The sequence below is a fragment of the Dendropsophus ebraccatus genome, chromosome 11 (genome assembly GCF_027789765.1).
Source record: "Dendropsophus ebraccatus isolate aDenEbr1 chromosome 11, aDenEbr1.pat, whole genome shotgun sequence".
Taxonomy (NCBI): Eukaryota; Metazoa; Chordata; class Amphibia; order Anura; family Hylidae; genus Dendropsophus; species Dendropsophus ebraccatus.
The window spans coordinates 97,874,521-97,900,865 of record NC_091464.1 but is presented as its reverse complement, the minus strand read 5'-3'; the positions used below and the strand labels follow the sequence as shown (position 1 = coordinate 97,900,865).

General features: G+C 52.3%; 2 protein-coding genes across 5 annotated transcripts in view; one reads left to right on the top strand and one right to left on the bottom strand.

The window, feature by feature from the left end:
- Positions 1 to 478: 478 nt before the first annotated feature.
- Positions 479 to 26,205, bottom strand: LOC138767270 (kinetochore protein NDC80 homolog). 4 transcript variants are annotated; one of them, XM_069944693.1, is made up of 13 exons: positions 25,984 to 26,205; positions 25,615 to 25,647; positions 25,108 to 25,234; positions 23,719 to 23,818; positions 23,491 to 23,648; positions 16,407 to 16,509; positions 16,141 to 16,218; positions 3,682 to 3,769; positions 3,493 to 3,569; positions 1,507 to 1,651; positions 1,332 to 1,429; positions 1,063 to 1,182; positions 479 to 659 (listed from the first exon to the last, which is right to left on the bottom strand). In XM_069944693.1, the coding sequence occupies exons 3-13, from the start codon at positions 25,182 to 25,184 to the stop codon at positions 573 to 575; spliced, it is 1,131 nt and encodes a 376-aa protein (XP_069800794.1). In that variant the 5' UTR covers positions 25,185 to 25,234; positions 25,615 to 25,647; positions 25,984 to 26,205; the 3' UTR covers positions 479 to 572. The 4 variants fall into 4 exon arrangements, with proteins under 4 accessions (XP_069800794.1, XP_069800795.1, XP_069800796.1 ...); XM_069944694.1 differs by lacking the exon at positions 25,984 to 26,205 and having other exon boundaries at positions 25,615 to 25,701; XM_069944695.1 differs by lacking the exon at positions 25,108 to 25,234 and having other exon boundaries at positions 23,491 to 23,818.
- Positions 26,094 to 26,345, top strand: part of POLQ (DNA polymerase theta) — a 32,428-nt gene continuing 32,176 nt past the window's right edge. Inside the window, exon 1 of the mRNA XM_069944691.1 lies at positions 26,094 to 26,345. The gene's annotated coding sequence lies outside the window, so the exon portion shown is untranslated.

Below are 26,345 nucleotides of genomic sequence, written 5' to 3'. Positions count from 1 at the left end.
TGGCTCTATCACATAAGGGTGGTCGGGGAATATATCCGTAATAGGACACTGGCCCTATTAGATAAGGGTGGTCGGGCAATATATCAGTAATAGGACACTGGCCCTATTAGATAAGGGTGGTCGGGGAATATATCAGTAATAGGACACTGGCCCTATTAGATAAGGGTGGTCGGGGAATATATCAGTAATAGGACACTGGCCCTATTACATAAGGGTGGTCGGGGAATATATCAGTAATACAGCACTGTCCCTATTAGATAAGGGTGGTCGGGGAATATATCCGTAATAGGACACTGGCCCTATTAGATATGTTCCCCGTTCTCCATCAGTGGATCGCTCCTCTCCCCCAGCACTTTGTACCACCATGATGGATTGCTCCTCTCTGGTGGTGTCATATCTCCCCTTCTCCTCCCCTCCCCCAGCACTTCGTACCGCCATGATGGATCGCACCTTATAATAAGAGCGGACGAAGCGCAGATAAAGCGGTTAATAAATACGTTTATTAAATACAACATTTACTGATCAGAGATTCCTCCGCCCCGGATCATGGAGATCAGCGCACCGTCTCCTCACTATACCGCACTTTGGCGCAGCTGTGATGTCACAGATATGTCGCTCTCCATCTGGTTAATCTGCTGCGTTATCTGCTTAATGAGAACCTGGAAACAGGAAAGATCCCGGTTATTGGAGAACTACAAGTCACAGCACTGCCAAAGGTCCATGGTCTGCTACACAATAAGGACATACAGATATGGTTCTCTCTAGTGGCCGACAGCACCCCCTACTGGCCGCAGAGAGACAACAGGACCTCACAGAGGAGGAAGAGGAGGACCAGGAGGAGGAGTGTCATGGAGGGGTGGGGGGGAGGGAGGATGAGTGTGGTCCACATGCAAGGGAAGGAGGAGGATGAGTGTGGTCCACATGGAAGGGAAGGAGGAGGATGAGTGTGGTCCACATGGAAGGGAAGGAGGAGGATGAGTGTGTTGATTGTGGGGGGCACAGCGATCGATCTCCCCTCAGTCCCGTATGGTGTACACAGCAGCCGCCCCACCCCGCACTCACATCCACATGGCGCTGACACGCGGAGAGCCCGGTCTGCAGATCCTCCCGGTGATGTGCATTGCTGCCACCTGCTGGGCAGTCAACGATACGCCTGCGGCCCGGGTCACTTCTATAAGGTTCCTGAAGAGATGAGGTCATAAAGAAAGGTTCTCTAGATGCTGCAAAACTACAACTCCCAGCATGCAATGACAGCTATAAGTTCTGAAGACATGATGGGAGTTGTAGTTGTCAGCAGGCCTGAGGCACACTGGTAGAAGCCCGGTACGTACAGGCGGCTGGTTCCTCCTCTCCGGAGAGAGAATCGGCCCCTCCTCCACCAGGGTCTTCAAGGTGACGCTTCCCTGCTTGATTGCCTCCAGCTCAAGCTCTACATGACAGGATGACAGGTGTAAGGTGGATGAGATGTGGGCAAATGATGGGCGAGTAGTACCCCACCCTCCTTACTGGCTTTCTCCAGGTGTCTGGTGACATCCTGTGCCCTCCGCTCTAGGCTGCTCAGCCGAACCTCTATGGCCTCCAGGTGGAGCTGATGAGTCTCCAAGTGCTTCTTCAGAGAATGCTTCAGCTGCTGCACCGAGGCCCAGGGACCCTGCGAGGAGAGACATGTGAGACCCCCACATCTAGAGACCCCTGGACCCCACCAGGCCATTGTGTATGGAGAGTGACCCCCACATCTACCAGGCCAATGTGTATGGAGAGTGACCCCCACATCCCAAGACCTCCCCAACTACCAGGCCAATGTGTATGGAGAGTGACCCCCACATCCCGAGACCCCACATCTACCAGGCCAATGTGTATGGAGTGACCCCCACATCCCGAGACCCCACATCTACCAGGCCAATGGGTATGGAGAGTGACCCCCACATCCCAAGACCTCCCCAACTACCAGGCCAATGTGTATGGAGAGTGACCCCCACATCCAGAGACCCCACATCTACCAGGCCAATGTGTATGGAGAGTGACCCCCACATCTCGAGACCCCCACATCTACCAGGCCAATGTGTATGGAGAGTGACCCCACATTTACCAGGCCAATGTGTATGGAGAGTGACCCCCACATCCCAAGACCCCACATCTACCAGGCCAATGTGTATGGAGAGTGACCCCACATCTACCAGACCAATGTGTATGGAGAGTGACCCCCACATCCCGAGACCCCTCATCTACCAGGCCAATGTGTATGGAGAGTGACCCCACATCTACCAGGCCAATGTGTATGGAGAGTGACCCCCACATCCAGAGACCCCCTCCCTAACTACCAGGCCAATGTGTATGGAGTGACCCCACATCCCGAGACCCCTCATCTACTAGGCCAATGTGTATTGAGAGTAATCCCCACATCCCAAGACCCCACATCAACCAGGCCAATGTGTATGGAGAGTGATACAGCTGCCGAACCAGGGACCCTGCGAGGAGAAACATGCGAGACCCCCGGCCCCCCCATCTACCAGGCCAATGTGTATGGAGAGTGACCCCACCCACATCCCAAGACCCCCTGCCCCCCATCTACCAGGCCAATGTGTATGGGAGTGATACAACTGCTGAACCAGGGACCCTGCAAGTAAAAACATGTGAGACCACCGGCCCCCCCATCTACCAGGCCAATATGTATGGAGAGTGACCCCCACATCCTGTGACCCCCGGACCCCCATCTACCAGGCCAATGTGTATGGAGAGTGATGGATGCCAGACCAGTGACCCTGCAGGTGTTGAGCTGATCAGTTTGGCGGCTGGAACACTCGGCATTTGATTACCGGTGGCTGCAGAAACTGGATGCCGCACCGGGCTGCCAGGCAGACATGGCCACAGCCACCGGGCTGCCAGGCAGACATGGCCACAGCCACCGGGCTGCCAGGCAGACATGGCCACAGCCACCGGGCTGCCAGGCAGACATGGCCACAGCCACCGGGCTGCCAGGCAGACATGGCCACAGCCACCGGGCTGCCAGGCAGACATGGCCACAGCCACCGGGCTGCCAGGCAGACATGGCCACAGCCACCGGGCTGCCAGGCAGACATGGCCACAGCCACCGGGCTGCCAGGCAGACATGGCCACAGCCACCGGGCTGCCAGGCAGACATGGCCACAGCCACCGGGCTGCCAGGCAGACATGGCCACAGCCACCGGGCTGCCAGGCAGACATGGCCACAGCCACCGGGCTGCCAGGAAGACATGGCCACAGCCACCGGTAATCAAATGTCGAGCGCTCCAGCTGCCAAACTGACTGATCAGCTCAGCACCTGCAGCTCATGTGAGAGCCGGACATGGCCCGTGTATGGAGAGTGACCCCCACATCACCCGCACAGTCCTCTGTACAATATGTACAATGTATCAGTCTGGAGCTCACAGAGCATTGTGCAGGGCTAGCTATGTACAATGATTCAGTCTGAAGTCTAGGCTGTAGCCGTCAAACCTTGGGGGCGGCACTTACCGGGGGGTCTCCAGGCTCGGGTCGCTCTATGGTCTTTATCTCTTTCTTACCGGGCCGCTCCAGATCACACAGACAATCTGGAGGTGACAGAAGCCGATGAGATTACATAGGGAGCCCACAGAATAGGGGCAGGAGCCCCAGTGACTGCTGGACAGGTCACATGACATCCAGTGGTTGGCCCCTACTCACCGTATCCACCTGCAGCATGCCTGCACCCTGCAGACCCCCTGTCCGCCGGCTGGCCACTGCGAGGGGGGTGCCTCTTGCAAGCAGACACCTATCAAAGATGAAAGTTATAATACAGGGGGACAAAGCCTATATACAGCACAGGAGAGTAGTGTACAGACCACACCGACCTCTGACCCCAGAGGCTATATACAGCACAGGAGAGTAGTGTACAGACCGCACCGACCTCTGACCCCAGAGCCTATATAAAACACAGGAGAGTAGTGTACAGACCACACTGACCTCTGACCCCAGAGCCTATATAAAACACAGGAGAGTAGTGTACAGACCGCACCGACCTCTGAACCCAGAGGCTATATACAGCACAGGAGAGTAGTGTACAGAGCACACCGACCTCTGAGCCCAGAGCCTATATACAGCACAGGAGAGTAGTGTACAGACCGCACCGACCTCTGACCCCAGAGCCTATATAAAACACAGGAGAGTAGTGTACAGACCACACTGACCTCTGACCCCAGAGCCTATATAAAACACAGGAGAGTAGTGTACAGACCGCACCGACCTCTGAACCCAGAGGCTATATACAGCACAGGAGAGTAGTGTACAGAGCACACCGACCTCTGAGCCCAGAGCCTATATAAAACACAGGAGAGTAGTGTACAGACCACACCGACCTCTGACCCCAGAGCCTATATAAAACACAGGAGAGTAGTGTACAGACCACACCGACCTCTGACCCCAGAGCCTGTATAGTTCAAACATTTTATTGAGTTTTCACATAATATAACATTGGTACAGAAGAAAAGTATCAGTAGCAGTATAAGTTCACGAATATACATAACTAATAAAACAAGGCCGACAACAATAACTAAATCTTACTCCACTTATACATAGAATATAGATGGATGATATATGGTGCTTTTTATCACAAGAATATAGAGTACAAATACAAAGCAAAGCTTATAAGAATGGATCCAGGGTGCCGGCAGCCGACATCTTATAATACCAGGTGGTTGAGGTAAAGTGAGACATGATGGGACGTCTTTCTGCCTGCGAGAAGCCGTGTAGTAGGAATAATTTCCATTTCTTAAAGAAGGAAGCTGTAATGGCCTCCTTATTGCGTACAGTGTCCAGCATCTCCCGGTGTAAGGTTTCCCTTAGAATAGAGGTCAATTCCGATATGGTCGGTAGGCTAGGCTGTAGCCAATGGTGTAATAAACACTGAAGGGCTAGTAATAGGGTGAGATGTACCGCAGGGGGGATAGGATGGTGCGACATGGGATCAGCCACAGGTCCAGTGTCACCATGGAATAGGGAATAGGATGGTGCGACATGGGATCAGCCACAGGTCCAGTGTCACCATGGAATAGGATGGTGCGACATGGGATCAGCCACAGGTCCAGTGTCACCATGGAATAGGGAATAGGATGGTGCGACATGGGATCAGCCACAGGTCCAGTGTCACCATGGAATAGGATGGTGCGACATGGGATCAGTCACAGGTCCAGTGTCACCATGGAATAGGATGGTGCGACATGGGATCAGCCACAGGTCCAGTGTCACCATGGAATAGGGAATAGGATGGTGCGACATGGGATCAGCCACAGGTCCAGTGTCAACATGGAATAGGGAATAGGATGGTGCGACATGGGATCAGCCACAGGTCCAGTGTCACCATGGAATAGGGAATAGGATGGTGCGACATGGGATCAGCCACAGGTCCAGTGTCACCATGGAATAGGGAATAGGATGGTGCGACATGGGATCAGCCACAGGTCCAGTGTCACCATGGAATAGGGAATAGGATGGTGCGACATGGGATCAGCCACAGGTCCAGTGTCACCATGGAATAGGGAATAGGATGGTGTGACATGGGATCAGCCACAGGTCCAGTGTCACCATGGAATAGGATGGTGCGACATGGGATCAGCCACAGGTCCAGTGTCACCATGGAATAGGGAATAGGATGGTGCGACATAGGATCAGTCACAGGTCCAGTGTCACCATGGAATAGGGAATAGGATGGTGCGACATGGGATCAGTCACAGGTCCAGTGTCACCATGGAATAGGATGGTGCGACATGGGATCAGCCACAGGTCCAGTGTCACCATGGAATAGGGAATAGGATGGTGCGACATGGGATCAGCCACAGGTCCAGTGTCACCATGGAATAGGGAATAGGATGGTGCGACATGGGATCAGCCACAGGTCTAGTGTCACCATGGAATAGGGAATAGGATGGTGCGACATGGGATCAGCCACAGGTCCAGTGTCACCATGGAATAGGGAATAGGATGGTGCGACATGGGATCAGCCACAGGTCTAGTGTCACCATGGAATAGGGAATAGGATGGTGCGACATGGGATCAGCCACAGGTCCAGTGTCACCATGGAATAGGGAATAGGATGGTGCGACATGGGATCAGCCACAGGTCCAGTGTCACCATGGAATAGGATGGTGCGACATGGGATCAGCCACAGGTCCAGTGTCACCATGGAATAGGGAATAGGATGGTGCGACATGGGATCAGCCACAGGTCCAGTGTCACCATGGAATAGGGAATAGGATGGTGCGACATGGGATCAGCCACAGGTCTAGTGTCACCATGGAATAGGGAATAGGATGGTGCGACATGGGATCAGCCACAGGTCCAGTGTCACCATGGAATAGGGAATAGGATGGTGCGACATGGGATCAGCCACAGGTCCAGTGTCACCATGGAATAGGATGGTGCGACATGGGATCAGCCACAGGTCCAGTGTCACCATGGAATAGGGAATAGGATGGTGCGACATGGGATCAGCCACAGGACCAGTGTCACCATGGAATAGGGAATAGGATGGTGTGACATGGGATCAGTCACAGGTCCAGTGTCCCCATGGAATAGGGAATAGGATGGTGTGACATGGGATCAGTCACAGGTCCAGTGTCCCCATGGAATAGGGAATAGGATGGTGCGACATGGGATCAGCCACAGGTCCAGTGTCACCATGGAATAGAGAATAGGATGGTGCGACATGGGATCAGCCACAGGTCCAGTGTCACCATGGAATAGGGAATAGGATGGTGCGACATGGGATCAGCCACAGGTCCAGTGTCACCATGGAATAGAGAATAGGATGGTGCGACATGGGATCAGCCACAGGTCCAGTGTCACCATGGAATAGGATGGTGCGACATGGGATCAGCCACAGGTCCAGTGTCACCATGGAATAGGATGGTGCGACATGGGATCAGCCACAGGTCCAGTGTCACCATGGAATAGGATGGTGCGACATGGGATCAGCCACAGGTCCAGTGTCACCATGGAATAGAGAATAGGATGGTGCGACATGGGATCAGCCACAGGTCCAGTGTCACCATGGAATAGGGAATAGGATGGTGCAACATGGGATCAGCCACAGGTCCAGTGTCCCCATGGAATAGGGAATAGGATGGTGCGACATGGGATCAGCCACAGGTCCAGTGTCACCATGGAATAGGGAATAGGATGGTGTGACATGGGATCAGCCACAGGTCCAGTGTCACCATGGAATAGGGAATAGGATGGTGCGACATGGGATCAGTCACAGGTCCAGTGTCACCATGGAATAGGGAATAGGATGGTGCGACATGGGATCAGCCACAGGTCCAGTGTCACCATGGAATAGGATGGTGCGACATGGGATCAGCCACAGGTCCAGTGTCACCATGAAATAGGGAATAGGATGGTGCGACATGGGATCATCCACAGGTCCAGTGTCACCATGGAATAGGGAATAGGATGGTGCGACATGGGATCAGCCACAGGTCCAGTGTCACCATGGAATAGGGAATAGGATGGTGCGACATGGGATCAGCCACAGGTCCAGTGTCACCATGGAATATATAATTTATCGGATCTAGAGGAATTGTGAGCGACCACACGTCACGTATAAAGGATTTTACTAGGAGCCAATAGGACTGTACTGAGTTACAAAGCCACAGACTATGGAAGAGGTCCGTCTGCGGCTCATTACATTTGGGACATTTTTTGAGATAACGTTCCAGAGTGTAAATAAAGGAACGTATACTGCTTTATGGAGGATTCGTGAAGTTCTCTTAGCTTTACACTGGGAGAGGCTGTACGGACTGAACGAATCCCTTTAACCCCTTAAGGACAGAGCCTGAAATGGCCTTAATGACAGAGACAAATTTTATGAATATGACCAGTGTCACTTTAGTCATTAATACCTTCGGGATGCTTTTACCTATCCGGCTGATTCTGAGATTGTTTTCTCGTGACATATTGTACTTTACATTTCTGGTAAATTGGAGTCGATACTCATAACAAATCTTTATGAAAAAAAACCAAATAATGTGAAAAAATGTGAAAAAATGCATTTTTCCAACTTTGAAACTTTTTTGCGTATACAGAAAGTGGTTATACCACATAAATTATATATTAAATAGCATTAGCAACATGTCTACTTTATGTTGGCGGCATTTATTAAACTATCTTTCATTTTTTTTAGACGATAGGAAGCTTAAAACATTAGCAGCAAATTTCCAAATTTTCAGTAAAATTTCAAAATCAGATATTTTTAGGGACCTGTTCAGGTTTAAAGTGTATTTGAGGGGCCTGTATGTTAGAAAGCCCCACAAAGCACCCCATTTCAGAAACTGCACCCCCCAAACTCTGCAAAAGCACATCCAGAAAGTGTTTTAACCCTTTAGGGGAGTCACAGAAATAAAAGCGAAGTGTGTAAGGAATTTGAAAATTTTAATTTTCTGTGCAGAGATTTTATTGTAATCCAATATTTTTCATAATTATAAACCTATTACCAGAGAAATGCACCCCAATAATTATTGCCCCGTTTCTGCAGTTTATAGAAATACCCCATATGTGACCCTATTGCGCTATTTGACGCAACCACAAGCCTCAGATATAAGGGAGCGCCTAGTGAATTTCAACGCCTCCGTTATATTTGGTCATTTTTGACTGTACCACTTTAGGTTGGCAGAGGCTCTGGGGTGTCAAAACCTAAAAAACACCCCTAAAGGGACACCATTTAGAAAACTACACCCCTCAAGGAATGTAACAAGGGGTGCGGTGAGCATCTGGACCCCACAGGTGCTTCACAGATTTTCCGAACAATATGGCGTGAAAAAAGAAAAATTTATTTTTTACACTAAAACGTTCTAGCCTTCAATTTTTCATTTTCTTAAAGGGATAAGAGGCAAAAAAAGACAAAAAATGTGTAGCGCAGTTTCTCCCGAGTACAGAAATACCCCACATGTGGCGATAAAGTGCCAAGGGGGCGCAGGACGAGCCTCCAAAGGGAAGGAGCGCCAATTGGCTTTTGGAAGCTGAATTTCACTGAAAAGGATTTCAAGGGCCATGTCGCATTTACAGAGCCCTCGTGCTGCCAAGACACTGGAAACCCCCCACAAGTGATTCCATTCTGGAAACTACACCCCTCAAGGAATCTAACAAGGGGTGCAGTGAGGATATGGACCCCACTGGTGACGGGCACAAATGTGGAACAATGTGACGTGAAAGGGAAAAATTTCATTTTTTCACTTTCATGGCACAAATGTGCCCGTCATCAAGGGGTTCATATCCTCACTGCACCCCTTGTTAGATTCCTTGAGGGGTGCAGTTTCCAGAATGGGGTCACTTGTGGGGGGTTTCCACTGTCCTGGCAGCACGAGGGCTCTGTAAATGCGACATGGCGTTCATCATCCATTCTAGCCAAATCCAACCTCCAAAATCCAAATGGCGCTCCTTTCCTTCGGAGGCTTGCCCTGCGCCCACATGGCGCTTTATGTCCACATGTGGGGTATTTACGGACTCGGGGGAAATTGCTCTACATATATTGTGTGTTTTTTTCTCTTTTAACCCCTTGTGAAAATGATAAATTCAAGGCTAAACCAACATTATAGTGTAAAAAATGTAATATTTCATTTTCACGCCACATTGTTCCACATTTGTGCCCGTCACCAGTGGGGTCCATATGCTCACTACACCCCTTGTTACATTCCTTGAGGGGTGTAGTTTCCATAATGGGGTCACTTGTGGGGGGTTTCAACTGTCTTGGCAACACAGAGGCCTTTTGAATGCAACATGGCCCCTCAAAATCCATTCCATCCAAATCCAGCCTTCAAAAACGAAATGGCGCTCCTTCCCTTCGGAGGCTTGCCCTGCGCCCACATGGCGCTTTATGTCCACATGTGGGGTATTTACGGACTCGGGGGAAATTGCGCTACACATTTTGTTTTTTTTCTCCTCTTTTAACCCCTTGTGAAAATGATATATTCAAGGCTAAACCAACATTATAGTGTAAAAAATGTAATATTTCATTTTCACACCACATTGTTCCACATTTGTGTCCGTCACCAGTGGGGTCCATATGCTCACTACACCCCTTGTTACATTCCTTGAGGGGTGCAGTTTCCATAATGGGGTCACTTGTGGGGGGTTTCAACTGTCTTGGCAACACAGGGGCCTTTTGAATGCAACATGGCCCCTCGAAATCCATTCCATCCAAATCCAGCCTTCAAAAACCAAATGGCGCTCCTTCCCTTCGGAGGCTCACCCTGCACCCGCATGGCGCTTTATGTCCACATGTGGGGTATTTCCGTACTCAGGGGAAATTGCTCTACACATTAAATGTTTTTTTTTATCTTTTAACCCCTTGTGAAAATGAAAAAACATGACAAGATTAATAATTTAGAGTAAAAATTTTACAAAAATTACACTAAATGTTGGTCTAGCCTTGATTTTTTTCCATTTCCACAAGGGGTTAAAAAAGAAAATGAACACAAAACGTGTAGGGTAGTGTCCCCCGAGTACGAAAATACCCCACATGTGGGCATAATGTGCCATATGGGCACAGGGCAAGTCACCAAAGGGACAGAGCGCCATTTAGAGGCTGGAATGGAGGATGGAGGCCATGTCGCAATTACAAAGCTCCTGTGCTGCCAGGACAGTAGAAACCCCCGACAAGTGACCCTATTCTGGAAACTACACCCCATAAGGAATCTAACAAGGGGTGCAGTGAGCATATGGACCCCACTGGTGACGGGCACTTACGTAGAACATGTGCCGAGAAAATAAAAAATACAATTTTTTTCATTTTCACGTCCCAAATGTGGCCGTCACCAGGGGGCCATATCCCCGCTGCCCCCCTTCTTAGATTCCTTATGGGGTGTAGTTTCCAGAATGGGGTCACTTGTGGGGGGTTTCTACTGTCCTGGCCGCACAGAGGCTTTGTAATTGCATCATGGCTTCCTCTAATGGGAATGGCGGCCATACCTACTTAGCTGGGGAAAAGGGACCATTCTAATTTATTTGGGGGTATTAGGCCAATTATTAGTTTATAAGGTTGAAAATGACAGGTGTCCATCAAACTCAATCTGTGTTGATCCAGAGGAAGGCAAAAAACCCTCGTGAGGCAGACGACAGTAGCCTCATCACAGGGGAAAAATTCCTTCCTGACTCCATAATGGCGATCAGAATAATCCCTGGATCAACGTGACCCCTGAAATAGGAATAAGGGACAGAATTTAGATAATGTAGAACCCCAATGACGTGTGGTGCGCCTTGGAGCGATCCAGTATGCAGAGGCCGGGGTGATCAGGACAGGTGTCACACTGTAAAATGGTGTCCTTCCTGATCCCCCTGTTACCCCACACTCTGCACTTCTTCTGGGGTCTCCCTTTCTCCAGTGTGGGGGACGTCACCTGGAAAATGTTGCCCTGGTGCGATACGGGGTCCTTCATATCCAGAAGCGCTGGGTCCGCTCCATGGCTGCTAAATATTAGGGCTCTATTACTACTTCTGATATTTTCGGATCGTGCCGCAAGCTACAGGGCAGCGAGGGACTGGAAGAGGGGGTGCTGGTATAAAAGTTATCCCGTACAGGTGGTAACCTTTATCCAGCAGTGGGAAGATCAGTTCCCGGACGATCTCCCCACTAACTCCAAGGATGGGGGGGACGGGGGCATCTGGGGGCTGGATTCGGGTGTCCCTTCCTACATACACTCTAAGGGTACGTGCACACTGCGGAATCGCGACAGATAACCCTTTGTGCATTCCGCAGCTGGCACCCACCGGCGGACTGATGCAGGCGCACGTCTCCACACGTGTCATAGACTCCATTCTATGCACGGGCGGATTCCGCTCTCCGTCCAACGTGTTCATTCTTTGGATGGACGACGGAATCCGCCCGTGCATAGAATGGAGTCTATGACACGGGTGGAGACATGCGCCCGCATCAGTCCGCCGGTGGGTGCCAGCTGCGGAATGCACAAAGGGTTATCCTTCGCCATTCCGCAGTGTGCATGTACCCTAAATCTGTAAGTGTACCCTGAGGTACTGTCACAGAGTGTGTAGAATTTCACGCCATACCGTGATCTCTTATTGGGACGGTACTGGCGGAAAAGACGTGTCTGGGGGGCAGCGTACACTACGCTACCCCCAGACACGTCACTGGATGATGAGGATGAATGGAGGAAAGAAGGATCCCCCCATTCATCCTCACTGGCTGTTTTGGTGTCGGAGGCAATAATAACGTATCCCTCTGACGCCGAAAACACCCTGGGGGCCATCTTTATACGGGGACTAGTATATGGGGTATGTAGTGGTGTAGTGTCAAACTTTATTCAATGTAGTGTGGTGTAATGTAGTGTTTTTTACGTGTTTTTTTACAGTAAGTATAAAAAAAAAAACCTACGCCAACAAAGGAGTTGCTGATAAATGCCGCAATGTGCGGCACTTATAAGCAGACCGTGGCAGTAGGATATAGAAAAAAAACACCCTACGCCAAAAAGGAGGAGTTGCTGATTAGCAGCGCACTTTCGTGCGATGCTGATCAACACTCAGCGGCGATAGGGTGCGGAAAATAGAAAAAAAAAAATTTGGGAAAAAAAAATAATTTTTTTTTATATTCTGAATATCCCTGTAGCTGCTGATAAGTGTATTACACATATCAGCCGCTAGGGGGCAGCAGAGCGCAAAATCCGGAAAATGACGAGGCTGGAGCCGAAAATAGCCGAAAGAAGACGACGGGGACCGCCGGAAAGACCCGAAGACCGAACGGAATGACGGAGGACGCCGCGAACCCGGAAGACGCCGATCAGGAGCCCGGGACAGGTGAGTAATGTACAAATACCTGCTCTGGACCCCTCGGCTACCTAGCTGAGGGGTCCAGGGCAGGTATTTACTATTTTGTGGGACTCTGATCGCCGTGCCACCGGCCCGATCGCCGTGAACGGCCGGCCGGCCGTTCACGGCGATCGGGCCGGTGGCACGGCGATCAACATTACTTTTTACAGTAATGGCGGTCGGTGCCGTCCTCGGACAGCACCGACCGCCATTTTTTTCCGGGTCATCGGGTCACCGATGACCCGGAAAGGTTCCGATCGCCGCTATTGGCTGATCTGAATTGATCAGCCTATAGCAGCGATCGTAAGCACGGGGGGTGTTAACCACCCCCCGTGCCGTGAAGCTAAGATGGCCTGCTATGATTTATAGCAGGCCATCTTCCCCGACCGCTGTGTGTGAACACGCAGCGATCGGGGAAACATCGGGCATAAATTTACGCCCTGATGCGCCAAGTACCATGGCGCCAGGGCGTAAGTTTACGCCCGATGTCGTTAAGGGGTTAAGCAGTTTATTTTCTAAATCGTCTGAGGTCAGAACAGACGACCATTTCTTCAGAAAAGGAGGAGAAGACTTATTAATGGAAACCGAGCAGAGGAGGTGGTAGAGTCGTGATAGGGGTAAGGGTGCAGGTAGGGAAATACTGAGGTTATGGAATTGTCCAGGTTTTTCGGCAGATGGAATAGAGGAAACACGATTCAGAATGAATTTTCGTATTAGGGTGTGATTTCTAAGTTGGTCTGAGGGCAGGTCGTATTGATCTGGGTCTCAGGCCAAGACAGAAATGTTCAGTTTTCGAGGTCTAATAAATGACCAAGATCTTGGATCTGTTTATGTTTCTATATGGAGAAGTCAGAGGGAATAGATCCTTGTGGAAAAGAAGGGAAAGACCATAAAGGGAAGAATTTAGATAAGCGAAAAGGCAGATTGTATAATTTACCTACATGTTTCCAGGACGCTATAGTGTCTCGGAGGAGGATGTTTTGTTTCAGGAGAGGAGGTAGCTCAGAGATTGTAGAGTGTAAGAGAGCGGATAGGGACCAGGGAGGATTCTAAGGTGGAGTTAGAGAAATAGGAGGTGTGATGGAGCCAGTCTCTGAGGTTTCTGCACATGGCAGCTAGGTTATACAGACGTATGTTAGGTAATTGGGCGCCACCCTTGATTGATGACATACATAAGGTATCATAGGCTATACGGGGCCTCTTAGATCTCCAGATGAAGTTAGTAAAGAAGGATCTAATTTTTGTGACGTCTTTATGTGTAATGAGGAGTGGGATCATTTGCATTGGGTAGAGCAGTTTAGCGAAAGACATCATCTTAATTAATTGTATGCGTCCTAGGATAGATAGGGGAAGGTCTTTCCATTTATCTAATTCATTTTCTATTTTTTTTTTAAAGAGAGGGAAGTAGTTAAGAGAATAGACAGAAGAGGAAGAATGGCCAATCTTAATGCCTAGATAGGTGAGCTAATGCCTGGCTACAGTGACTCCTTCAGGGTAGTTGTCTTGGGCTAGATGTGGGAGCAGAGGTAAAAGGTCACATTTTGAAGCATTGATTCTAAAGCCAGTGAATGATTTGGGAATGTCTATATGTGGATGTTCTAAGAATATTAGAGTGTCATCAGCAAAACATAATACCTTTGCTTCCACATCTCCCACTCTAATACCATTAAATTCTGGGGAGGTTAGAAGAAATTGGATAAGGGGTTCTAGTGCTAGATTAAATAAGAGGGGTGACATGGGGCAGCCCTGCCGTGTACCTTTACAAATGGGGAAGAAATTGGATAGAATGCCAGGAGTGTGTATATGGGCTTTAGGGTGTCTGTAAATATTAGAGAGTGCGGAAGGGTCCCACAATACCGAAGCTGGTTAAGGCCATGTCCAACCATTCCCAACCAAGGTGGTCGAAAGCCTTCTCAGCGTCAATAGTGAGCAGCCCAGGTGAATGAGTGGAGTGAAGACTCTTACGGACGGCTTCTTGGACGGCCAATACGGTGCATATATTTATTATAGCCGATCTGCCCTTGATGAATCCCGCCTGATGGATATCTATGATTTTGGGTAGAACGCTAGCAAGGTGATCAGCCATTATTTTCGTCAGGATTTTCAGGTCTTGATTGATCAAGGAGATGGGGCGGTATGAGGCAGGGTTATGGGGGTCTTTGCCCGGTTTGTGTATGACTTTTACATAGGCTACATCACCGGAGGGAAGCATACGGCTACCATTGATCATGAGGTGGAATACAGATTGGAGTGTTGGTGTAACTTCAGTAGTCAGACATTTATAGAATTCAGCGCTAAAGCCGTCAGGGCCGGGGGTTTTGTGATTGTGTTAGGAAGATATAGTCCGTGAGATGTCATCAGAGGTGACAGGGGCATTGAGGAGATTTAGGGAGTCTTGGTCTAATTTAGGAAGATTTAAGGACGCTAAGAAATCTTTGGCTTTTTGGTGGTCCATGGGATCAGGGGAGTATAATGACTTATAGTAGTGATGGAATACAGAGGAGATGGATTTAGGGTCACTCTGTAAGAGGCCGTTTTTGTCTATTAGTGACGTTATATGACAAGTTGGGCGTCTACCTTTAGCCAGATTTGCTAGTAATTTACCAGATTTATTACCAAATCTATATAGTTTAGAAAAATATTGATTTTTGTATAGAAGGTTTAGTTGTTCTTGGGAAATTTCAAATTTGCCTTTTTCCGGGCAGACACAAAAGAAATAATATTACCTCTAAGTACCGCTTTCGCAGTTTCCCATAACAATATAGGTGAATCTACGTGTTGGGCATTATCTGTGAGGAATTCTTGCCACCATTGTCTGAGAAGGTCTCTGAATGTGTCGTCTGAGGTCAAGGCTATGGGGAATCTCCATAAAATGTCAGTACCTTTAGGGTAAGAGTCCCTAAGAAGTAGAGAGATCGGAGCGTGGTCAGATATTAATAGGTGGTGTACCGTGGCATCTTCGACCAGGGCCATGACCTCAGACGAGACGATAAAGTAATCCAATCTAGACCACGCTGTCTGAGAATGGGAGAACAAAGTATATTCCCTATCCTCGGGGTGAAGGTGTCTCCAGGAATCTATAAGACTAGCATTAGATAGTAGGGAAGGTAAAATAGTATCAGAGGGTGAGGAGTCATGTAGGAGGGGTGTAGTTCTTTTTCTATCTTATATCGTATTTGTAGCCGTATTAAAACCTCCACCTATTAAGATATTGCGTTCAGAAGTCTGTAAAATATCAGTTTCTAATTTGCGGAAAAAGGGTGCACGTCTATCATTAGGGCCATCCCAGAGCCTATATACAGCACAGGAGAGTAGTGTACAGACCAGACTGACCTCTGACCTCACAGCCTGGCGCTCCCGGCAGGACAGGCACATCCCCTGCGGACTGGGCACCGCCACACTGCAGCACACCTGTAAGGAAACAGTCAGTAAGGAGGCAGCAGGACAAACACTGAAACCCATTGTCTCTCAATGTATAATGGAGGTGCACATGTAAGACCTGGAAAACTAAAGAACTGAAACACCCAGGTACTAGAGGGTCCTCGGCTGACCGCTGGGGGTCCGCAGACCCTTCCCATAGTCCCTGGGATCAGATTTACCTCCAGCAGATCCTGCAGCCAGGGGGCGGCGGACACCACCTTACGCCAGCGACGCATCACATCCAACCGGAGGAAGAAACCGCGGAATAGCTGGAAGGGAGATCTGAGGAGAGAAGAATCAGTCACCTCGCCCTACCGGGCTCCGACCTCACCCAGTCACCTCGCCCTACCGGGCTCCGACCTCACCCAGTCACCTCGCCCTACCGGGCTCCGACCTCACCCAGTCACCTCGCCCTACCGGGCTCCGACCTCACCCAGTCACCTCGCCCTACCGGGCTCCGACCTCACCCAGTCACCTCGCCCTACCGGGCTCCGACCTCACCCAGTCACCTCGCCCTACCGGGCTCCGACCTCACCCAGTCACCTCGCCCTACCGGGCTCCGACCTCACCCAGTCACCTCGCCCTACCGGGCTCCGACCTCACCCAGTCACCTCGCCCTACCGGGCTCCGACCTCACCCAGTCACCTCGCCCTACCGGGCTCCGACCTCACCCAGTCACCTCGCCCTACCGGGCTCCGACCTCACCCAGTCACCTCGCCCTACAGGGCTCCGACCTCACCCAGTCACCTCGCCCTACAGGGCTCCGACCTCACCCAGTCACCTCGCCCTACAGGGCTCCGACCTCACCCAGTCACCTCGCCCTACAGGGCTCCGACCTCACCCAGTCACCTCGCCCTACAGGGCTCCGACCTCACCCAGTCACCTCGCCCTACAGGGCTCCGACCTCACCCAGTCACCTCGCCCTACAGGGCTCCGACCTCACCCAGTCACCTCGCCCTACAGGGCTCCGACCTCACCCAGTCACCTCGCCCTACAGGGCTCCGACCTCACCCAGTCACCTCGCCCTACAGGGCTCCGACCTCACCCAGTCACCTCGCCCTACAGGGCTCCGACCTCACCCAGTCACCTCGCCCTACAGGGCTCCGACCTCACCCAGTCACCTCGCCCTACAGGGCTCCGACCTCACCCAGTCACCTCGCCCTACAGGGCTCCGACCTCACCCAGTCACCTCGCCCTACAGGGCTCCGACCTCACCCAGTCACCTCGCCCTACAGGGCTCCGACCTCACCCAGTCACCTCGCCCTACAGGGCTCCGACCTCACCCAGTCACCTCGCCCTACAGGGCTCCGACCTCACCCAGTCACCTCGCCCTACAGGGCTCCGACCTCACCCAGTCACCTCGCCCTACAGGGCTCCGACCTCACCCAGTCACCTCGCCCTACAGGGCTCCGACCTCACCCAGTCACCTCGCCCTACAGGGCTCCGACCTCACCCAGTCACCTCGCCCTACAGGGCTCCGACCTCACCCAGTCACCTCGCCCTACAGGGCTCCGACCTCACCCAGTCACCTCGCCCTACAGGGCTCCGACCTCACCCAGTCACCTCGCCCTACAGGGCTCCGACCTCACCCAGTCACCTCGCCCTACAGGGCTCCGACCTCACCCAGTCACCTCGCCCTACAGGGCTCCGACCTCACCCAGTCACCTCGCCCTACAGGGCTCCGACCTCACCCAGTCACCTCGCCCTACAGGGCTCCGACCTCACCCAGTCACCTCGCCCTACAGGGCTCGGACCTCACCCAGTCACCTCACCCCACAGGGCTCAGAGCTCGCCCAGTCACGTCCCCCGCAGGGCTCAGACCTCGCCCAGTCACGTCCCCCACAGGGCACCGACCTTACCAGTCACGTCCCCCACCCAGGGCTCTGACCTCAGTCACATCCCCCCCACAGGGCTCCGACCTCACCAGTCACGTCCCCCCCCCCCCCACAGGGCTCCGACCTCACCAGTCACGTCCCCCCCCCACAGGGCTCCGACCTCACCAGTCACATCCCCCCCCCCCCACAGGGCTCCGACCTCACCAGTCACGTCCCCCCCCACAGGGCTCCGACCTCACCAGTCACGTCCCCGTCCCCCCCCAGGGTTCTGACCTCACCAGTCACATCCCCCCCCCCCCAGGGCTCCGACCTCACCAGCCACGTCTCCCCACAGGCAGGGCTGTGGAGTCAGTAAGCCGCAGCTCCGGCTCCAACTCAGACTCCTGAATTTTATCAGGACCAACTCCAACTCCCGACTCGGCCTCCTGCTCCTTGATAAGTGTCCGGTCATATACCAGGGGAGTTATCTATCACACCGGCTCAGCAGCTTCTCCCTAATGTCCTACATGATCCTGGGGCGACTTCTGAGGGAATATATACTGTATATACAGCAGCTTCTCCCTAATGTCCTACATGATCCTGGGGCGACTTCTGAGGGAATATATACTGTATATACAGCAGCTTCTCCCTAATGTCCTACATGATCCTGGGGCGACTTCTGAGGGAATATATACTGTATATACAGCAGCTTCTCCCTAATGTCCTACATGATCCTGGGGCGACTTCTGAGGGAATATATACTGTATATACAGCAGCTTCTCCCTACTGTCCTACATGATCCTGGGGCGACTTCTGAGGGAATATATACTGTATATACAGCAGCTTCTCCCTAATGTCCTACATGATCCTGGGGCGACTTCTGAGGGAATATATACTGTATATACAGCAGCTTCTCCCTAATGTCCTACATGATCCTGGGGCGACTTCTGAGGGAATATATACTGTATATACAGCAGCTTCTCCCTAATGTCCTACATGATCCTGGGGCGACTTCTGAGGGAATATATACTGTATATACAGCAGCTTCTCCTGTGTGTGCAGTGGAAGCAGCCAGTCTCCAGCCTCCATGTCCTGAACTACTCACAACCAGACTAGATGGAGCAGGGGGGCTTTTCCTGCTGACATCTTCTATGTTTCTGACTAATATTCACCAGACACACAGGAACACTGCTAACACTGCCCGATACCTGTAATATAGAGGTCACACATAGTGATAGAGAGAGGGGGGTCACACACAGTGATAGAGAGAGGGGGGTCACACACAGTGATAGAGAGAGGGGGGTCACACACAGTGATAGAGAGAGGGGGGTCACACACAGTGATAGAGAGAGGGGGGTCACACACAGTGATAGAGAGAGGGGGGTCACACACAGTGATAGAGAGAGGGGGGTCACACACAGTGATAGAGAGAGGGGGGTCACACACAGTGATAGAGAGAGGGGGGTCACACACAGTGATAGAGAGAGGGGGGTCACACACAGTGATAGAGAGAGGGGGGTCACACACAGTGATAGAGAGAGGGGGGTCACACACAGTGATAGAGAGAGGGGGGTCACACACAGTGATAGAGAGAGGGGGGTCACACACAGTGATAGAGAGAGGGGGGTCACACACAGTGATAGAGAGAGGGGGGTCACACACAGTGATAGAGAGAGGGGGGTCACACACAGTGATAGAGAGAGGGGGGTCACACACAGTGATAGAGAGAGGGGGGTCACACACAGTGATAGAGAGAGGGGGGTCACACACAGTGATAGAGAGAGGGGGGTCACACACAGTGATAGAGAGAGGGGGGTCACACACAGTGATAGAGAGAGGGGGGTCACACACAGTGATAGAGAGAGGGGGGTCACACACAGTGATAGAGAGAGGGGGGTCACACACAGTGATAGAGAGAGGGGGGTCACACACAGTGATAGAGAGAGGGGGGTCACACACAGTGATAGAGAGAGGGGGGTCACACACAGTGATAGAGAGAGGGGGGTCACACACAGTGATAGAGAGAGGGGGGTCACACACAGTGATAGAGAGAGGGGGGTCACACACAGTGATAGAGAGAGGGGGGTCACACACAGTGATAGAGAGAGGGGGGTCACACACAGTGATAGAGAGAGGGGGGTCACACACAGTGATAGAGAGAGGGGGGTCACACACAGTGATAGACAGAGGTCACACATAGTGATATAGAGAGGGGTCACACATAGTGATATAGAGAGGGGTCACACATAGTGATATAGAGAGGGGTCACACATAGTGATATAGAGAGGGGTCACACATAGTGATATAGAGAGGGGTCACACATAGTGATATAGAGAGGGGTCACACATAGTGATATAGAGAGGGGTCACACATAGTGATATAGAGAGGGGTCACACATAGTGATATAGAGAGGGGTCACACATAGTGATATAGAGAGGGGTCACACATAGTGATATAGAGAGGGGTCACACATAGTGATATAGAGAGGGGTCACACAGTGATATAGAGAGGGGTCACACATAGTGATATAGAGAGGGGTCACACAGTGATATAAAGAGGGGTCACACACAGTGATATAGAGAGGGGGTCACACACAGTGATATAGAGAGGGGTCACACATAGTGATATAGAGAGGGGTCACACATAGTGATATAGAGAGGGGTCACACATAGTGATATAGAGAGGGGTCACACATAGTGATATAGAGAGGGGTCACACATAGTGATATAGAGAGGGGTCACACATAGTGATATAGAGAGGTCACACAGTGATATAGAGAGGTCACACATAGTGATATAGAGAGAGGTCACACATAGTGATATAGAGAGGGGTCACACATAGTGATATAGAGAGGGGTCACACATAGTGATATAGAGAGGGTCACACAGTGATATAGAGAGGGGTCACACATAGTGATATAGAGAGAGGTCACACATAGTGATATAGAGAGGGGTCACACATAGTGATATAGAGGGGTCACACATAGTGATATAGAGAGAGGTCACACATAGTGATATAGAGAGGGGTCACACATAGTGATATAGAGAGGGGTCACACATAGCGATATAGAGAGGTCACACATAGTGATATAGAGAGGGGTCACACATAGTGATATAGAGAGGGGTCACACATAGTGATATAGAGAGGGGTCACACATAGTGAGACTCGTAAATGAGTACTCCATTGGAATTTTCCACTGTTCTCCCTGAGTTCAGTGATTGTTGTGTTTTGTTGGTCTATTTATCATTGCCCCAGTAGCCAGAATCCTGCTCCACACTGACGAGGGGCAAATACCCCGAAACTGCAGTCTGTGGATGGATGCCTGGCCTTGGTAACCCTTGTCTTATGTCATTATACTCGCCACAGAGTTAGACTTTGACTCACAGGGGCCACCCTGGTGTTTCTCTATTTAGGTCCCAAAGCTCGCAACAGAGTGAGGACCTGAGGGACTACGTATCAGGGTGGTTTGGTGCTTTCCCCACTAGGAGGCCCCCCTTGGCAATGGGCTTCCTTCTCTGGAGAGAGGGATATCTGGCTATTCCCGTGTTTTGAGACTCGTAACTGAGGCTCCACGGACCCCTTTTTTGCATATTCAAATTTTGTATGGGACAATCAATGTAGACTCGTAAATGAGTACTCCATTGGAATTTTTCACTGTTCTCCCTGAGTTCAGTGATTGTTGTGTTTTGTTGGTCACACATAGTGATATAGAGAGGTCACACATAGTGATATAGAGAGGTCACACATAGTGATATAGGGAGGTCACACAGTGATATAGAGGGGGGTCACACATAGTGATATAGGGAGGGGTCACACATAGTGATATAGAGAGGTCACACACAGTGATATAGAGGGGGGTCACACATAGTGATATAGAGGGGTCACACAGTGATATAGAGAGGTCACACATAGTGATAGAGAGGTCACACATAGTGATATAGAGAGGGGTCACACATAGTGATACAGAGAGGGGTCCCACATAGTGATATAGAGGGAGGTCACACATAGTGATATAGGGAGGTCACACATAGTGATATAGGGAGGTCACACACAGTGATATAGAGGGGTCACTGTGGGGGCACGCAATAGCACGCACACAGATACACACACATACACACACACACACACACACAGCTGCAGCCATAGCACACTGAAGAAAAACACACAATCTTCTCCCAGAGAGAAAACCCGGCACTGAGGACAGAGGTTACAGCTACACCACTTATGTCTCCTCCTCCTCTATATTACACAGGATATCTCCATATTACACTGCTGCTCATATACAGTCATCCAGCATCCAGGAAGAGAACAGCACAGATCTCCCCCCACACAATGGACTCTTCCAGCTCAGAAACAAGCTGCCAAATAGTGACAGACAACCTCTCCCCGACCACCCTTATGTAATAGGCCCAGTGTCCTATTACTGATATATTCCCCGACCACCCTTATATAATAGGGCCAGTGTCCTATTACTGATATATTCCCCGACCACCCTTATATAATAGGGCCAGTGTCCTATTACTGATAGTCACATCCCCCCCACAGGGCCCCGACCTCCCCAGTCACGTCCCCCCCACAGGGCTCCGACCTCCCCAGTCACGTCCCCCCCACAGGGCTCCGACCTCCCCAGTCACGTCCCCCCCACAGGGCTCCGACCTCCCCAGTCACGTCCCCCCCACAGGGCTCCGACCTCCCCAGTCACGTCCCCCCCACAGGGCTCCGACCTCCCCAGTCACGTCCCCCCCACAGGGCTCCGACCTCACCAGTCACGTCCCCCCCCCCCCCCCAACGGCTCCGACCTCACCAGTCACTTCCCTCCCCCACAGGGCTCCGACCTCACCAGTTACGTCCCCTCCCCCACAGGGCTCCGACCTCACCAGTCACGTCCCCCCCACAGGGCTCCGACCTCACCAGTCACATCCCCCCCCCCCACAGGGCTCCGACCTCACCAGTCACGTCCCCCCCACAGGGCTCCGACCTCACTAGTCACGTCCCCCCCACAGGGCTCCGACCTCACCAGTCACGTCCCCCCCACAGGGCTCCGACCTCACCAGTCACGTCCCCCCACAGGGCTCAGACCTCACCAGTCACGTCCCCCCACAGGGCTCAGACCTCACCAGTCACGTCCCCTCCCCCACAGGGCTCAGACCTCACCAGTCACGTCCCCTCCCCCACAGGGCTCAGACCTCACCAGTCACGTCCCCTCCCCCACAGGGCTCAGACCTCACCAGTCACGTCCCCTCCCCCACAGGGCTCAGACCTCACCAGTCACGTCCCCTCCCCCACAGGGCTCAGACCTCACCAGTCACGTCCCCTCCCCCACAGGGCTCAGACCTCACCAGTCACGTCCCCTCCCCCACAGGGCTCAGACCTCACCAGTCACATCCCCCCACAGGGCTCCGACCTCGGTGAATCTTGTTTCTTTTCACCCTGCGGAGTTCCCCCTCACCTCAGAGACTCTGCCAGTCTGTGTTGCTCCTCATGGCATGTGCACAGGTTCTGGAACGCTGGGGACAGAATCATCGCCAGAGACCACGAGTCCTGCAGAGATTCCAGACATCTACAGGAAACGGGAGCGTCCCCGGCACAGCCGCCATCTGCAAGAAACTGAGACAACACATGGCTGGGTGCGTCTGCTGCTGGGGGGGCTAAGTAAGTGAACCCCCCCTTCCCCTACCTCCTGCAGCAGCTTCACCCACTCCAGCACTGCTGCTCTGTCTGGACAGTTCACCTGGGCCCGTCCCCTGCAGATCTGCAGCACATCGCAACAGCCATGTCTGAGGAGGAGGATGGAGGAGTCAGAGAAACATGGCCGACCCCGAAGCAGAGCACCGCACCGACACAGCACCGCCCGACCAAGACACAGACAATCCGAACCAAGACACCGCGCCGACACCACAGCACCCGACCAAGGCACCGCGCCGACACCACAGCACCCGACCAAGGCACCGCGCCGACACCACAGCACCCGACCAAGGCACCGCGCCGACACCACAGCACCCGACCAAGGCACCGCGCCGACACCACAGCACCCGACCAAGGCACCGCGCCGACACCACAGCACCCAACCAAGACACAAACAACCCAAACCAAGACACAGCGCCGACACACAGCACCCGACCAAGGCACCGCGAAGCACCCAACCAAGGCACCGCGCCGACACCACAGCACCCGACCAAGGCACCGCGCCGACAACACAGCACCCGACCAAGATACCGTGCAGACACCACAGCACCCGACCAAGACACCGCGCCGACACCACAGCACCCGACCAAGACACCGTGCAGACACCACAGCGCCCGACCAAGGCACCGCGCCGACACCACAGCGCCCGACCAAGGCACCGTGCAGACACCACCCGACCAAGGCACCGCGCCGACACCACCCGACCAAGGCACCGCGCCGACACCACCCGACCAAGGCACCGCGCCGACACCACCCGACCAAGACACCGCGCAGACACCACAGCACCCGACCAAGACACCGCGCAGACACCACAGCACCCGACCAAGGCACCGCGCCGACACCACAGCACCCGACCAAGATACCGTGCAGACACCACAGCACCCGACCAAGACACCGCGCCGACACCACAGCACCCGACCAAGACACCGTGCAGACACCACAGCACCCGACCAAGACACAAACAACCCAAACCAAGACACAGCGCCGACACACAGCACCCGACCAAGGCACCGCGAAGCACCCAACCAAGGCACCGCGCCGACACCACAGCACCCGACCAAGGCACCGCGCCGACAACACAGCACCCGACCAAGATACCGTGCAGACACCACAGCACCCGACCAAGACACCGCGCCGACACCACAGCACCCGACCAAGACACCGTGCAGACACCACAGCACCCGACCAAGACACCGTGCAGACACCACAGCACCCGACCAAGACACCGTGCAGACACCACAGCACCCGACCAAGACACCGTGCCGACACCACAGCACCCGACCAAGGCACCGCGCTTTGCAGCTTTGTGTAGTGATCAGAAACCAAATGCCGATCCCATCACATTAATACACACAGATCATACACCTATCCCCTATATTACCTGTGACTGATCTTCTCTGACTGATCCGTGTGACCAGAGGAAAGCCAGGAAAATTTCTTATAGAATTTTTGAGCCATTGATACGGATTACACACAGTGACCCCACCAGCAGAATAGTGAGTGCAGCTCTGGAGTATAATACAGAATGTAACTCAGGATCAGTAATTTACAGAGACCCCACCAGCAGAATAGTGAGTGCAGCTCTGGGGTATAATACAGGATGTAACTCAGGATCAGTAATGTAATGTATGTACACAGTGACCCCACCAGCAGAATAGTGAGTGCAGCTCTGGGGTATAATACAGGATGTAACTCAGGATCAGTAATGTAATGTATGTACACAGTGACCCCACCAGCAGAATAGTGAGTGCAGCTCTGGAGTATAATACAGGATGTAACTCAGGATCAGTAATGTAACACAGTGATCTCACTGGAAGAATAGTGAGTGCAGCTCTGGAGTAGGATACAGGATCAGTAGTGTACATGTAGTGGATTACTGGTTAGTTACCTCTAAGTTATCCTTGCAGACGTCTCCTTGTACCTGCAGATAGATGTAGACCGGGTGAAGACTCCATGATGGTTGTTTGCCCCATAGAGTTTGTTTACCCTCCAGCACAGCTCCCCCCATGTGATGTCATAGGGGACCCCCACCCTCCAGCACAGCTCCCCCCATGTGATGTCATAGGGGACCCCCCCTCCAGCACAGCTCCCCCCATGTGATGTCGGACCCCCACCCTCCAGCACAGCTCCCCCCCCACCCTCCAGCACAGCTCCCCCCCATGTGATGTCATAGGGGACCCCCACCCTCCATTACGTGTGGTAAGCACCATGTAAGAGTCACCCCCAGTCCCTGCAGAGACCCCCTTATGTGCCTCACCTGCCCCAACACCTGCCGGCCGCCCCCTCACTCCCTCCTCACTACTTATAACATAGGGATCAGTTGACGTCACTACTGGCTAACAGAGGCCATGTGGGCGGGGCAGGACTCCACGTGACCTCTGGGTTAGTTTGGTTCCCCCTCATCTCACACACACACTGTGAGGGGGCCCTTAGTGGGAAACATCTGCCCCTCAACTATCCCGCCGCAGAGTCACGTGACGCAGATGCCCACAACAAACATGGCGGCGAGGCGGTCAGCTGGTGGCGCGGTGATGACGTAGGACGGCAGAGGGCGGCCGCGCGCCGAGTTTAAACCTGTCACACAGCGGCGGCGATGGAGAGAACCGAGAACCGGAGGAG

Bases quoted from the DNA above. Each gene is read 5' to 3' on its own strand.
- LOC138767270 (XM_069944693.1), bottom strand. From the start codon at position 25,184: ATGGCTCAAAAATTCTATAAGAAATTTTCCTGGCTTTCCTCTGGTCAC. The intron at 23,649-23,718 runs GTAGGGGAAGGG...GTGTTGTCTCAG, and splicing joins GGGTGAAGCTGCTGCAGGAG to TTTCTTGCAGATGGCGGCTG. The intron at 3,570-3,681 runs GTGAGTAGGGGC...TGTCACCTCCAG, and splicing joins GCATGCTGCAGGTGGATACG to ATTGTCTGTGTGATCTGGAG.